At 52.5% G+C, this 15725-nt stretch overlaps 1 protein-coding gene across 3 annotated transcripts in view; it reads left to right on the top strand.

Annotated features, from left to right (window-relative positions):
• The first annotated feature begins 1157 nt into the window (after positions 1 to 1157).
• Positions 1158 to 15725, top strand: part of TGM2 (transglutaminase 2) — a 39598-nt gene continuing 25030 nt past the window's right edge. For all 3 annotated transcript variants that reach the window (XM_017859075.1, XM_017859073.1, XM_017859074.1), the window contains exons 1-3: positions 1158 to 1429; positions 4957 to 5136; positions 10920 to 11162. In XM_017859075.1, the coding sequence (XP_017714564.1) occupies positions 1420 to 1429; positions 4957 to 5136; positions 10920 to 11162 (433 nt within the window). In that variant the 5' untranslated portion in view covers positions 1158 to 1419. The remainder of the gene's footprint in view (positions 1430 to 4956; positions 5137 to 10919; positions 11163 to 15725) is intronic.

Genomic DNA, 15725 nt, shown 5'->3' with positions numbered 1-15725 from the left:
CAAATTCATCAATAGATGTAGAGCTTGTTCCGGAATGTAGAGCTTGTTCCGGAATGTAGAGCTTGTTCCAGCAGAAGTGCCAGGGGAGCCCCGTGGGCCTCTGTCTCTCCAGGATCCCTTCCTGCTCAGGGCTCACAGTGGATTGGAAGCACGGGAGATCAGGAGACCAGAGAAACCAGGATGAGAGATAGGCCCCCTGGTTGCCAGGTTCAAGAAGTCCTAGGCTGAGTCCCTGGAAGGTTGGCCGTGCTCCTTTCTGGCACACAGTGGGGCCTCAAGAAAGCTCAGTGGATGGATGGATTGAGGGAGGGAGGGAAGAGAACATGGAGGGAGGGATGGATGAGGGATGAGTGGATGGATAGATGGATGGGTAGGTGATGCAAGGGTGAGTGGATGGATGGGTAGATGGATGGCTGATTAGATGGACGGCTGATTAGATGGATACAAGGATGGGTGAGATTGGAGGATTATCTGGGTTTTGCTACAGGAAGGGACACGGGTGTGTCTGTTTTTGCAGGTGTGTCTGCATGTCTGTACCTGAGTCCATGCCTGCATGTGTGCCCACCTCTGAGTAGCCACATATTTGTGTGTCTGTGGGTGCCCTCTCTGATTTTGCATCCACATCTAACAGCGGCATTTGGTGTCCGGGAGCTCTCTATGTGCGCCAGGTGCCTGTGGACACCTGATCATCTGTGTCCACAGCTGTGTGTGGCTTGCAGTCAAGGTTACCTGGCTGTGCCAGGCTGTATCTACGTCCTGGTGTGTCTCTGCAATTCGAATCTGATGTTGTATCCATGTCACTGTGTCTGTGTGTCCAGCTGTGTCTGGTGTATCTGTGGGAGTGTATCTGTGTCTGTGTGTGTATCTCCACAGCCCTGTGTGTCTGTGTCTGCTCCCCGTGTATGTGTACCTGACTATGTGTGTGAGTGTGCGTGTGTGTTGGGTGTGGGGAGATGTTCTTGATCCCCGATCTGACCTGAGAGCCCACGTCTCTGTGTCCAGGTGCACCCAGGTTCCGTTGTGTGTTTCCGTGAGGGTGCTGCGTGTGTCTGTATCTGAGTGTATGTGTCCAGGTGTCTGTTCTCCAAGGTCTGACTCTGTGGGTCCAGGTGTGTCTATGTCCTGGGCTAGTTGTGTGTCCCTGTCCGCTCCCCCAGGGGGCGCCCTCGCCCGGCCGCCGTCCCTCCCTCGGGCTCCGGTCCCCTGGGTAAGCCCCAGCGCTGGCGGCGTAGGCCGGGGACTGGGCACTGGGTGGCCTCCCAGGTCGCCGCCTTCCCGCGGGGCCCCGCCCCCGGCCCGCCCCAAAGCGGGCTATAAATTAGCGCTGCTCTCTGCCTCGGCAGTGCCAGCCGCCAGTGGTCGCATTTGGAGGGTCCTGCCGCCAGTGGAAGGAGCCACCGCCCCCGCCGCCGCCCGACCATGGCCGAGGGTGAGTATCAGAGTCAGCGCAGCCGTCACTCACGGGCCCCGGGGCATTGGGGGTCAGGACCTGGTGGGAGCTGAATTCCCAAGTCCTGATTTGGAGAGCAACAGGCAGGCTGGGCTGGGTGGGGAGGCGCCTCGATGCTGCTTGGAGCCTCAGTTTCCCGGTCCACAGTGCATAACCATTAACCCTTGCCTCCCTGGATCAGGTGAGGCAATGGAACGCAAAGGGGTGTTGTAAACTGTAAAGTACTGTCCTGGCGGACCACTGGCACGTGTCCCCGGTCAGTCAGTGGGGGCTGGCTCCCTGATGTGTGCCTGGAGCCATGCAGGGGGTGCTGGCCTGGCCTCAGAACACTTAGGTATGGGTGGTTCTTGCCAGCCAGGACCAGGTGGTGTGCATGCCACCCCAGTGGTGTGCAAGCCAAGCCTGGCTGAGTCCTTGGCTCCAGCGGCCAGAGAGGAGCTTTCAGCATCCTATCCCGGAGCCTTCGGAAACCAGGCTGGTTCTTCCCGACCTCACGTTCTGCAACCCTAGACCTTGGCCACTTGTTGAGTCTCGCCTATAAAATAAGAACAACAGTGTCAGCCTTTGGTGCATCTGTGAGGAAGGAGAGGAGTGAAACAGAGGCTTAATTTCATACCTGCACCGCCCCCCCACATCCCCCCAAACACAAGCAGCACGGTCATGGGTCCCAGCGAGAGGAATTTCTACAATGAAGGATGTCACTGCTGGACCCAGAACCCCAGCTGGCTCTTGGGTCAAGTTCATCTGGGGATGGCTTCTGCACCCATTGCAACCCCCAGGAAGGGGTGTGGTACAGGGACATGGGGCAGGTGGAGCAGGAATGGGTGGCAGGAACTGTGGACCCGCCTGACCCTGCTGTGTGATCTCAGCCACCTGCCTCCCTCGGACCCAGCTCCCAATACACTGTGATGTGTCGTTTTGGTGGCTGCTTGTCCTCAATGCATCTTCTCACCCCTACCCCGTGCTCAAAAGCAGGGCTCAGTGGGGCTGAGAGATCCTGGAGATGCCAGTTATGACGAGCCCCCAGCCCCATGTCACAGTGAGCACTTCTGACAGAGGTCTCACTGGCCTGGAAGACCTAGGCCTTTTCTCAGTGCAGAAATCCTATAAATCCTACAATTCTAGACCCCAGTGTTTCTGCACCTTTGGAGTTGGGCATGATTTCTGGAAACCGTTCTTCAGACAATAGATGGAGAAAAGGCCCCAGCTCCCACAGCCCAGAGACTGGCCGTATCTGCAGGGTCTTCCACAGGAACAGCAATGGCCTCTTTCCTACTCAAGCTCCCTGGGACTGAAATTTCCAAAAACAACATTTTCTCACCGCAACAGGCCAGCAGGAAGTTTTTCCTTCTGGCTACTGAGGTCTCTTCTGTTGTGATTACACGGGGACCGACATCCCTGATACTTCAGTGGCGCAGAACTGTCTGCCCGCAGGTTTGAGAACAACACAGGACATGGCGAGGGAGGGTCGTAAGGGGCTGGAGAACACACTGAGCTGTAGTGAGGTGGTTCCCAGGGCAGAATCCTACAGAATGCTACAGCTCTGGATTCCAATCCCAAAGCAGCCACTTGCTCTGGGACCCGGGGCCACCTGGTGCCTTTGTCTACAAAATGGAAATCATGATAGCATCTAGGTAAGCAGAGTTGTTTTGGGCTTTAAGTTGAGATAATTCACATACAAGGCACTTTGCATGTCATTTTTGGAATAGTCGAAGGCGAGCCGGAGACCTGGGCTCTCCCACTGCAAGAACCAACTTGCCGCGTGACTTTGAACAAATTCCTGCCCCTGGGCCTCACTTGGACCACATGCTGTCCAATGGCCCCACTCTCCAAGAGTCTGTCTTGCCCACTCCTCCCACCTTAAGGGCTTCCCAATCTTGACCTTGAGCTTGCCAAGGTTTATGAGATTTGTTTTCCCCCAAGACCCCCACACATCTGTCACCCTGACCGTGCCCTGGTCCTCTGCTCCATCTGAAACTATAAATGGAACTTTTACATATCAAGCTTCTGTCCTGGGCTGGCCCTGGGGAAGGGGGTTCCCAACACGTCTTCTAGACTCACAGCAGCCCCTTGAGACTTCAGCGGAGGAGGCCAGAGAGGGGGAGACACTTATCCAGGCTCACACAGCAGCACAGCAGAACTAAAATCTACCTCTGGAAGTCTTCAAAGCTCCTATCATGTTAAAAATGTTTTGTTGTGGAGAATATTGAACATACATAAAAGTAGATAGAATTGTTTAATAAATTCCTATATCCCCGTCACCCAGCCCTGACCACCGTGGTGTCTCCTGCCCTTGTGCACTTTCTCTGTTATTCACAAGGAAATCTCAGACATCACATCATGTCATCTGTCAATGTTTCAGTATATGCCTTTAAAGGATAAGGACTCTCTTTTTTAACACAAATTAACAAAAATTCTTTGATATCACCATTATGCCATCAGTATTTAAATTTCCAGTTGTCTTGTACATGTAATAAATGTTTTAAAATACATTTTTGAAATCAAGATCCAAATAAGATCAATACATCACAATGGGTTTAAATTTCTCTTTATGGGTTTTCTCTTCAATGTTTTGTTCATTTTCTTTCTTGCAATCTATTTATTAAAGAAACCGGACCCTTTGTCAATAGTTTCCCTGTGTATGAAGTTTGTCAATTACATCCCGGTTCTATGTTTAACTTGTTCCTCAGCCCTGGGTATTTCTTGTAAATTGGACGTTGGATCTAAAGGCAAAGCCCATGTCATTGACCTATACCAAATACTGCCCCTGTTTAAACCAAAAGAACCCTCTGATAGCAATAGAATAGCTCGTGTTTATTGAGTATTTATTACACAACAGACATTGTACTAAGTGTTTTACATGCATTAATTCATTTCATGCTCACACCAGCCCTGGGAGGTAGATACTACTGTTCCCCATGGCTGCTGGAGGTCACACAGCTAGGAAGTGCCACAGGGGGTCACAACCTTGTGATTAAAAGATTTAGGGGAAGCTGGGCACTGTAGCTCACACTTGCACTTTGGTAGATCAAGGCAGGAGCATCGCTTGGCCCAGGAGTTCGAGACCAGCCTGTGCAACATGGCAAAACCAAAAATGAAAAAATTATCTGGGCACATACCTATAGTCCCAGCTTACTGATAAATGAAGAAATTAGTGTTGCACGCCTGTCCTCTCAGCTACTGAGGAGGCTGAGGTGGGAGGATCCCTTGAACCCAGGAATTCAAGGCTACAGTGAGCTTTTTTTAATGATCATCACCACTGCACTCCAGCCTGGGCAACAAAGCAAGACTTTGTCTCATAATTTAAAAAGAAAAAAATAGGTTAGGGAGATTGGGCCGCCAGCCCCTGTGTGACCAGGGCTGGGGGAGAGAGGTCAGTCGAAAGAATGGCAGTGCTTCATGGGGAGTAAGAGGGCACCAGGCCCCCATGTCTAGGGAGGTCAGGTGCGTCGCTGGGGGTCTGAAGGCTGCCCTCGAGACTCATGCGTCTCCTTCTGTTTCCATAGATCTGGTCTTGGAGAGGTGTGATCTGGAGCTGGAGACCAATGGCCGAGACCACCACACGGCCGACCTGTGCCGGGAGAAGCTGGTGGTGCGACGGGGCCAGCCCTTCTGGCTGACCCTGCACTTTGAGGGCCGCAACTACGAGGCTAGTGTAGACAGTCTTACCTTCAGTGTCGTGACCGGTGAGTACCTGCATCCTCACTCCACCACCACCACCACCTCCTCTCCACCCTGACATGTCCCAGACCCCTGACAGAGAACAGAACAAATAACTTTACTCCTCTTTGTTCCCTGGGAGATTGCCGCCTGTCATTAGCCCCATTTTAGAGATGAGGGAACTGAGGCCCTGAAAGGGAGAAGATGTCACGCAGACCACCAGCTTTGTGAGCAAGTCTGTGCCTCTGGACCCCTGAGCTTCTGAAAGCCTATTATCACCAGGGTTGCAGGTCAGCCTTCAACGAGGAAAGTTGATCAAGATCCCATTTACAGGGCGGGCGCGGTGGCTCACACCTGTAATCCCAGCACTTTGGGAGGCCGAGGTGGGTGGATCACCTGAGGTCGGAAGTTCAAGACCAGCCTGACCAACATGGATAAACCCCATCTCTACTAAAAATACCAAATTAGCTGGGTGTGGTGGCGCATGCCTGTAATCCCAGCTACTTGGGAGGCTGAGGCAGGAGAATCGCTTGAATCCGGGAGGCAGAGGTTGCGGTGAGCCGAGATCATGCCATTGCACTCCAGCCTGGGCAACAAGAGTGAAACTCTGTCTCAAAAAAAAAAATCCCATCCACAAGCCAGGCACGGTGGTACATGCCTGTAATCCCAGCTATTTGGGAGGCTGAGGTGAAAGGATCATTTGAGCCTAGGTCTTTGAATCCAGCCTGGACAACATAGCAAGCCACCACCTTAAAGGAAAAAAGAAAAAGATCCTGTCTGCCCTTTCCTATATCAAAACAACTTTCTAATCCCTCTGCAGCCTGAAATCCATGCAACCCAGCCAGGCACCTGGATCAGGCCCAAATCAGGCCTGAGTGGCAGAGAAAGAGCCCAGTTGGCATCAGCCTCCTATATGAGCAGTTCTGGGTCCCAGCAGTTCGTTCTCCAAGCATTTGGTGGCTGCCTCAGTCTCTGGGGCTGGACAGAGAGACCTGGATTCTAGCTCAGGCTGGGTTGCCTCCCTGCTGTGTGACCTTAGGCAAATTACTTAACCTTTCTGAACCTGAGTTTCATTATCTGAAAGCCGTCATATTGCAAGGTTCCTAAGTGCCTGCTGTGGGGGAGGCCGCGGATGTTTGCAGCTGCCGCTTATCTTCGTGCCGGGGCCGCAGGGATAGGTAAAGGGATGCCAAGGCCCAGGCGTCTCATCCCCAGATGAGTCGTGCTCAATGTTTTTGCTGGCCATTCCTGGGAAAATGCCCTCAAATGTCAAATCAGTGGGGCTGGTTTCTGGTGGGGCCACTCCCTTGAGGTCAGTGAGGGGCCACCTGGCTAGGACTCGGGGTGGGAAAGGCCAGCTCTTTCTGAAGTATCTGAGGGCAGAGATGGCAGCACACATTCCTTGGCTGAGGCCTGCCTTGACCTAGAAGGCCGTTGATAAGGCTTATCATGGGGACTGCAGGCTCGCCTCGGATACCTCCTCCATCTGTCTGCTTCCTGCCCCTGGCCTCCTGGTGGAGACACACCCATTGCCCAGGGCCTCCCCCATAAACACACTGGCCCCGTAGGTCCCTTGCTAACAGAGCCAAGGAGCCCCCAGCAAGTCTGTGACTTTCCAGCCTCAGTTTCCCCCTCTACGAAGTGAAAAGTGAGGGTACGTGGCAGTTAAGGGCTGGATCTGGTGGCCTGAGAAAAGTCAGGCTTGTGATAGTGAAAATCACAACATCTATGGCACACCCGCTGAACGCATGCATGCTTGTCTTGAATCCTCGCAGCTTAGAAGTTACCAAGGACTCCATTCTGCAGATGGGAAAGCTGAGGCTCAGAAAGGTAGTCACTGGCTCAGGAGGGTCAGTCACACAGTGAGTTAGGGACACAGAAGGCTTCAAACCCTGACCGCAGGGTGAGGCTTTTCATCCCTAGGTCCCTGCAGCAGGCACATTTATCGCAAGTGCCTGCCAGGTCTCAGTGTGTTCCTCTGTGAAATGGAGTGGTAGGTGAGCTGCTGGCTTGGGCAGCCTATGATTTCTACTTTCTTTTTTATTTGTTTTTCTTTCTTTCTTTCTTTAAACTTTTATTTTAAGTTCATGGGTACATGTGCAGGTTTGTTGTGTAGGTAAACTCGGGTCATGGGGGTTTGTTGTACAGATTATTTTGTCACCCAGGTACCGAGTCTAGTACCCAAGCGTTACTTTTTCTGCTCCTCTCCGTCCTCCCACCCTCCACCCTCAAGGAGGCCCAGTGTGTGCTGTTTGCCTCTATGCGTCCATGTGTTCTTGTCATTTCACTCCCACTTGTAAGTGAGAACATGGATTTGGTTTTCTGCTCCTGCGCTCGTTCGCTAAGGATAAGGCCGCCTTCTTTTCTCTTCTTTTACTCTCCAGTTGTCCCCGCCCCCCCTTTTTTTTTCTTTTTGTTTTGAGACAGAGTCTCGCTCTGTCGCCCGGGCTGGAGTGCAGTGGCGTGATCTCGGCTCACGGCAAGCTCCGCCTCCCGGGTTCATGCTGTTCTCAGGCGCCCACCACCACGCCTGGCTAATTTTTAATATTCTTAGTAGAGACGAGATTTCACTGTGTTAGCCAGGATGGTCTCGACTTCCTGACCTTGTGATCCACCCGCCTCGGCCTCCCAAGGTGCTGGGATTACGGGTGTGAGCCACCGTGCCCGGCCCAGATGTCCCCTTTCTTATTTCTCCTCCAATTGTCTGGGCAGCGTAGTGTTAGGTAATTAAGGTCCTGAGTTTGGGGTTGGGTGAAGGGCCGCCGCTGACCTTCCCACCCCAGCCAGCTAATCTGTGTCCTCCAGTCTCCACCAACTTATCTCAAACCATAACCAACCTGCCCTGGTCACTTCCGCAGCCCCTGTAGGCAGCCACAGAGGAGCCCAGATCTCTGAGTACAGAGTGCACACAGCTTCCCTGTCCAAGCAACCAAGAAATTCCCGAGGCCTGGGGAAGCCTGAGGGACAATACCAGGAAACGGGGCCCTCCCTCAACTCCAGGCCTGGCCTGGGTCAGCACTCGGTTCAAGGCCTGGCCAGGTGACTCTGCTCCTCTGTGGGAACATTCTAGCTTGTGATGGGAAACTGAGGCCCAGAGAAGCAGGAGAGCTGGCTAAGGTCACTCAGCGAATGGAGCTGAGTGAATGTGAAAGTGGATGTGTGGCCTGACCCCACACATTCCTGATGTTGTGTGTTTTCACCCAGACAGTTCAAGACCTGACAGATTCTGTTCTGGGGTCCAGGCCACACTAGACAAATGCCATCCTTGTTAGAGGGATAAAGCTCTGCTTCCCTCCAAGGATGGGGTTGGGTTTGAGGGGGTGTGTCTGGGGCCGTAGGAGTGAAGTCAGCCTGGAGGAGTGAAAGTAACCCTTATGAGGTGAATAGAAGGCTTTACTCTAGAAGGTTCTGCTCACCCACCCCATCCCAGCCCGGCCACCATGGTCTGGGATAGTGGCCAGGACCCTAGGCTTCCTGTGGTCATTTGGGCACAGAGTCGTCCTCATGGTGCCCCTGGTTCCACAAAGAGGATGGTGTAGAACCGCAGCCAAGGAATTTGTGAAGCCAGCTTACACGAGCAGCGGGTGGACCGTGGGACAGCCTGTCCTCCTGTCCCCCTGAGATCTGGGAAGAAAGGGGTGTGTGAGTGTGTGTGACTGTGTGTGCATGGCTGTCCCAAGATAGAGAGAAAGGGAAATGCGTTCCCTGACTTGTCCCCGAGGGTAAAATGTCAACAGCGACATTGGCAATGGGACCTGGCCCAGGCCTGATGCCACAGAGACCAGATCATTGATCCTCCAAGCGGTGACATTTCTGAGATTGGAAGGAGGGCCCTTAAGAATTAAGTAAGGGCCACAGGCATAAACTGAGGCTATCCTGAGCAAACTGTGATGCTTGGTCACCCCAGCGCCACCCCGCTCAGCCTCAGTTTCCATGTCTGTGAAGTTCTTCAATAGAACTAGACAATCTCTACATTCCACTCCAGTTCTCATAATCTACTATTTAGCCTGAGAATTCAGATTTTTAGTGGCCCCTTCTAATAACACTGACTATAGCTCACATTTCCTGCATGATAACTGAGCTGGTCACTGTTCAAAATGCTTTCTATGAACTCCCTCATGGAACCTTCGAAACAGAACCAGGAGGCATTCATGAAAACTGAACAAGGCTAACTATGATTTCCTGAGCACTTACTATACACCAGGCGCCTTGTGGGATGCTTTGCATGCCTGTCCTCTTTAAGCTTCACAACAGCCTTATAGGGAGGTACTGCCACTGGCCCCATTTTACAGATGAGAAAACTGTGGCATAGAGAAGCTAAGTAACCTGTGCAAGTTCATAGAACCAGTTTCGAACCTGAGATTGGACCCTCCCAGGCATGTAGCCTAAGCCTGTTTTCTTCTTGGATAAGAAAGCAGATCAGAGAGGCTGGTGATGTGGCCCAGGTCACACAGTACTCAGTGGCAGAGTGGGGGAACCAGACCTAGGGTGGGTCTGGGACCCCAAGCCTGCATGGCTCCTCCCTGAATGCCAGCTCTGGAAGTCAGGGAGCATTCAAAGGTTTCCAGTTGGCCCCTGGCACTTGGGCAGGACCCCAGAGGCCTGTGTCGTGCCTGTTAGTTCATGGTTACATTTGAGCTGGGTGTGGGTGGGGCTGGCTGGCAGGGAGGGAGGGGCTGGGGGCTGGGGGCTGGGAGGGAGCCCCAGGGTGAGCAGGCCCCAGTAATGTCAGCAGCGGGTGGGCAGAGCTGCAGGGAGGGAGATGTAAGAATAAAAATAAACTTTCCTGGGCACCCGCCCAGCCAGGCAGAGAACGTCCTCTGTCTCCTCTCCACCACCCATGTCCAGAAAGTGACCGGCCCCTCCTCACCCTGCCCATGACTCAGACCTGCCTGTGGGGGTGGGCCCTCCCCTCCACCTGGAAAAGCAGCTACTTTCAGAGTGTGCCCATCGCTGTGCCTTTGAGAACCCGGCCGGGGAGCATCCTGTTTGGGAAGGAGAGGCACCGTGGAAGACAAGTGAGAGCTAAAGACCCACTTCAGATGCGACCTTTGCCACAAACTCCTAGGATATCCTTGGGAGACCCCCTTCGCTCTGAGCCTCAGTGTTCTCACCTGGGCAAGGGGTCTCAAAGGAAGCAGGTGCTTCATAAAGTGTAAAAGGCTATAGGAAGGAGAGGGGTGGTTATAACCAGCATCTCAGAACTGCCTATGGAGATGCGGGGGACAGCAGTTGGGGGGGCTTAGGGAGACAGACATCTAGAGGCTGTGTGGACCAGCCAGCATCCTCCGCTGGCCTACAGCAACGGGCTCTCAGAGGAAGGAGTTCCCTTCCTGCTCAGTGTCTGGGCTTCCTTCTCTGACAGAAAAAGCGGGACGCTAGCAGGTAGAGGATTTAGGCAAGAAAGGAGGGCCCTGGGGCATCTTGCCTGATCCTTGTCTATGCTGCACAAATGAGCCAGGTGATCCCAGAGAGAGGGATGGGCTTGTCCCAAGTCACGTCATTGCAGAGCAGTGGAACTGAGCCTTGGCTCTGGGTTGCCTGGCCCCTCTCTCAGGAGGACTCTCTAATTGAGGATATGTGTATGCCTGTGGTTTTTTATCCATTCCCACAAAACCACCCTGAAAGGCTAGGGTTCTGAGCCCCTCTTTACAGATGAGGAAACTGAGGCTCAAGGAGACAAAACTTCTTTCCAGAGTTATTTTAGTGGTTAGTGGCAGAACTAGGCCTGGAGCCCAAACCGGGGGACCCCAGGTAGGTGCCCTGCCCTGCCACCCCTAGCTCACAGCTACTGCTTCTCCCTCCACAGGCCCAGCCCCCAGCCAGGAGGCCGGGACCAAGGCCCGTTTTCCACTACGAGATGCTGTGGAGGAGGGTGACTGGACGGCCACCGTGGTGGACCAGGAAGACTGTGCCCTCTCACTGCAGCTCACCACCCCGGCCAATGCCCCCATCGGCCTGTATCGCCTCAGCCTGGAGGCCTCCACTGGCTACCAGGGATCCAGCTTTGTGCTGGGCCACTTCATCTTGCTCTTCAATGCCTGGTGCCCAGGTGAGCCACATGCCGTCCACTCACAGCGTTGGGGTGGGCAGGGCTGGATCCGCCCATGGAGGCCACTGGAGGTGGGAAGAACAGGGGATAAGAGACACACATCAAAGTGGGCTGAGTGAGGCCCACTGTGCTCCAGCCTCACAAAACCCTCAAGACATGAGTACTCCTGTTATCCCTGTTTATAGAAACAAAATGAGGCTGGTCTTAGTGATCCATGCCTATAATCTCGGTCCTTTGGGAGGCTGAGGAGGGAGGATCACTTGAGTGAGCCAGGAGTTAAAGACCAGCCTGGGCAGCAGAGCAAGACCCTGTCTCTACAAAAAAAAAATTTTAACAGTAGCTGGGTGTGGTAGTGCACGCCTGTGGTCCCAGCTAATTGGGAGGTTGAGATGGGAGGATCATTTGTGTCCAGGAGGTCGAGGCTGCAGTGAGCTGTGATTATACCACTGCACTCCAGCCTGGATAACAGAGTGAGACCCTGTCTCTAAAAAACTCAAAATACAAAGAAGTAGAATGATATGCCCAATTCCACATATTTACCAAGGGACTTCATTTGCTGTTTGAGGCCTATGTATTCCCAGACCACTATGAACTGGGGCTTAGCGGTGACTTGGTTTCAAAAGCTACACATCAGAAAAAGGGTGCCCAGCTGATGCCCAGGCCCGGGCACTATGTCCTGGTTCTGTTTCATGGGGCCCTGTTTTTTTTGTTTTGTTTTGTTTTTTGAGACAGAGTTTTGCTCTTGTCGCCTGGGCTGGAGTGCAATGGTACGATCTCGGCTCACTACAACCTCCGCCCACCAGGTTCAAGCAATTCTCCTGCCTCAGCTTCCCCAGTAGCTAGGATTACAAGCATGTGCCACCACGCCTGGCTAATTTTTATATTTTTAGTAGAGACAGAGTTTCACCATGTTGGCCAGGCTGGTCCCGAACTCCTGACCTCAGGTGATCCACCCGCCTCAGCCTCCGAAAGTGCTGGGATTACAAGCGTGATCCACTGTGCCTGGCCGAGGTGGGCAGCACTGTTTTAAATCTCACCCAGACTGGTTTGGGGAAGGGAAACGGGGAGGTGAGGTTGCGGGGAGGGTTGGGGGAGGGGTGAGTAGGAGCAGTTTGACCATCCGGCTGCTTCCTTACGCACTGTCTCAGTCGGGCCTCTCAACAATCCTAAGGGTGACATGACAGCGTCACCACTTCACACACAGGAAACTGAGGAGGCAGGGGTTGCCCATCACCTCCCCAGGCCTCGATTTTCCCATCTAACTAGCAAGGCAGTCGGATCTAATGATCTGTTTCCTTTCTGCTCTAATGAAACAAAGCAGGGGGACAAGCATCACGGGCCAGGCCCCTCCTGGGAAGCGTGCGTCCCTCCTCAAAAGGGCAGAAATTCTGGCCTCCTGGCTGTTAGACTACCACCTTCTTGCTGGCCCACTGCTTTATCTTTTTTCTTCTCTATTTTGAGGCAATTTATATTTGAGCAGAAAGCTTTTAAAATTTTTCTCCTTTCCATATTTTGACTTTTATTTCCCAGTATAACAGTAGGCCATGACAGCATTCTCTTTAGAAAAGCTTCAAGCCCAGGTGCAGTGTAATCCCATGCCTGTAATTCCACACTTGTAATCCCTGCACTTTGGGAGGCTGAGGCAGGGGGATCACTTGAGCCAGGAGTTCAAGACCAGCCTTGCCAGCATGGTGAAACTCACCATCCCTATAAAAAATATAAAAATTAGCCTGATGTTTTGACACACACCTACCTGTAGTCCCAACTACTCAGGAGGCTAAGATGGGATGATCACTTGAGTCCAGGAGGTTGAGGCTGCAGTTAGCTAGGATTGTGCCACTGCACTCCAGCCTGGGTGACAGAGAAAGAGTCTGTCTCAAAAAGAGGGGAGGGGAGGGCTTCAGGACTACAGAGAAGCGGCCTCCCCTTTGACCCCTCCTCCTTGGGGGACACCATTGTTAGATATTTTGCGGGGGCTCCCCTCCTCAGGCCAGTCTGCATGTGCCTGGAGAAACTGCTGTATTGTTTAGGGCTCTGTCTCTCTATCACAAACATAAAAGGATCCCACCGTATACATTAACCTACAACTTGGTTTTTTCCCCTTGCAATACACTGTGAGGATCTGTCCACATTGGTCTGCATACATCTGCTCTTTCTTTCTTTCTTTTTTTTTATTTTCTTCTTCTTCTTTTTTTTTTTTTTTTTTTTTTTTTTGTTTTTGTTTGTTTTCTTTTTTTTGTTGAGACCGAGGCTCTCTCTGTCACCCAGGCTGGAGTGCAGCGGTGAAATCTCGGCTCACTGCAACCTCTGCCTCCCGGGTTGAAATGATTCTCCTGCCTCAGCCTCCCGTGTAGCTGGGACTACAGGCATGCACCACCACGCCAGGCTAATTTTTGTATTTTTAGTAGAGATGGCGTTTCACCATGTTGGCCAGGCTGATCTCAAACTCCTGACCTCAGGTGATCCGCCCCCCTCGGGCTCCCAAAGTGCTAGGATTATCGGCGTGAGCCACCATGCCCGGCCACATCTGCTCATTCTTTCCAAGGGCCTCAAGTGTCCTGTGTCTTGCCCATGTGGATGGTCTAGCCCCCACTGATGGACAAGAGGTTGTGCCCAGAGGCTCATGACATGCAGGGACCGTGCATCAGTGAGCACCATTGCTTCAGACCCTGTGGCCAATGGAATAATTTCTCGGGACAGAAGTGGCCTTACTGGATCCCCCCGCCCCATAGGTTTGTTTTGAATTTTAATCAACTGCAGAGGGTCGCAACTAGTTGGCAGCTCTGCCAACGGGACGGGAACATGCCGGTGTCCCCACCCTTGTCCATACCACAGGGTTTCAGAGTTCAGGGAATGGGGAGCGTGGTTCTGGGGGATGGCTCCCTTCCTCCTGCTTGGCCTCACCCGGCGGGTTGGAGTGGCAGTCAGCCAAGCGGCAGAGTGACTAAAGTGACCCACATCCCGGGGCGGGAGCTGTAAAGCTGATGATGCAGAGCCAGGAAGTTGGGCTGGGGTAAGCACAGGGGCGCTACGGGAGGAAATCAGTCTGATGGGTGGGAAAGGGCCGGATCTGCCTGGAAAATGGGACCCTCCTGTACGTCAGCTCCAAGACCAATATGATCGAGTACCAGTTATATGCAAGGCTTCACGTCCCCAGTAACCCCACCTTTACCAGATGGAGACCTGAGCTGGGGACGTCACAGTCTTGGCATCCTGAGCTGGGGTGGGGACAGTTCCACAAGTGCCGACACTCATTCTAATGTTGAAACACTGTGGCTTGTCCTTTCTCTTTCATTCTTTATCCCACATCCCCCGGCTGCTGCAGAGCCATTGTAGTTCATTGACTTCAGGGTTAATTTTTATAGAAGTTTCCAGAGCCAAAGATCAGAATACACAAGAGACTTGGCCTCTTCCCCATTTTTCCTGACTGCGATGAAAGTGGGAGCTGCTGGTCGCTGCAGATGGGCATGACAAAGCCCAGGGGTCTGAGGGTCCGGCAGCTGCTTCCTTCCCAGGCCACCTTCTCCATTAGGCCCGACAGGCACAGTGCCTGGGGCCTGAGAAACTTTTAGGGGCCCGTGAACATGTTTTAATTTAATTTAAAATCAGAAGAAAAAAATGAACATTGAAGTTGAACAATAGGTTTTAATATGTAATACTGAGATAGCTGTCATTAACCAAGGCAGTCATAACGTTCAATTACTTTTTTTCTCATGGAGGAAGGAATGCATGAAGTCAAGACTGCCTGGGGCTCACCAAAGTCGTAATGCGGCTCCAGATTGCCCCTTCTTGGCCTCAGTTTCTTCACCAGTGAAGTGGAGTCAGTAAAGCCTGCCTGATCTTTGGGCTTCTACCATCTGGTCCCAACTTCCTCAGCCCCCTCTTCTCCCCTCACTGGCCACAGACAACTAAATGCCCTGCATTTTCCAGCAGCCAAAACTTTGTTCTTTCTGGTCCTCTGCTTAGAATGCCACCCTCCAGGTTCCAACTCTCTAAACCTGAATCATTTTTCAAGACAGCATTCAGATGCCACCTCCTCCAGGGAGCCCTCTGTGACTCCCTCAAGCTGGACAGGACCCCATCTCTCCTGAGCTGCAGGAATCCTTTCTTGGCCTTCCCCTCTGCTACTGAGCTCTCTCTCCCTTGAATCATGCGCCTCCCTCACGCTACCTCAGGGCTTTCGTTTCCAAAGCACCTTTCAGATCTGCATTTTGGGCTGACACAGTGAGATGTTAAGGTGGGCAGAGAAGGCAAAATAGCCTACCCAGGGTCACACAGCAAATGAGGCTCAGGAGTTTCCTGACTCCTGGTCCAGTGCTCCTCTGTCTTTAGTCTCGATTTTCCTAGCTATAAAATATTCCTGAGCCTTAGTTTTCCCATCTTTAAAATGGGGCTTTCAAGGGTCCGTTCCTCATAAGGCTCTTCTGGAGGTTAAATTTATTAACACAGGTCAGACATTTATCACAGGTCCCGGCACATGGTGAGTTGGAGAAACGGCAGCCTTTGTTGTCACTAACCGATGACACCTTATCTCACTGATGTGGGATTGTTCCTTAATGGTTA

Source organism: Rhinopithecus bieti, unplaced genomic scaffold (assembly GCF_001698545.2).
Source record: "Rhinopithecus bieti isolate Rb0 unplaced genomic scaffold, ASM169854v2 scaffold_38981, whole genome shotgun sequence".
NCBI lineage: Eukaryota > Metazoa > Chordata > Mammalia > Primates > Cercopithecidae > Rhinopithecus > Rhinopithecus bieti.
This window is presented reverse-complemented; position numbering and strand designations above follow the sequence as displayed.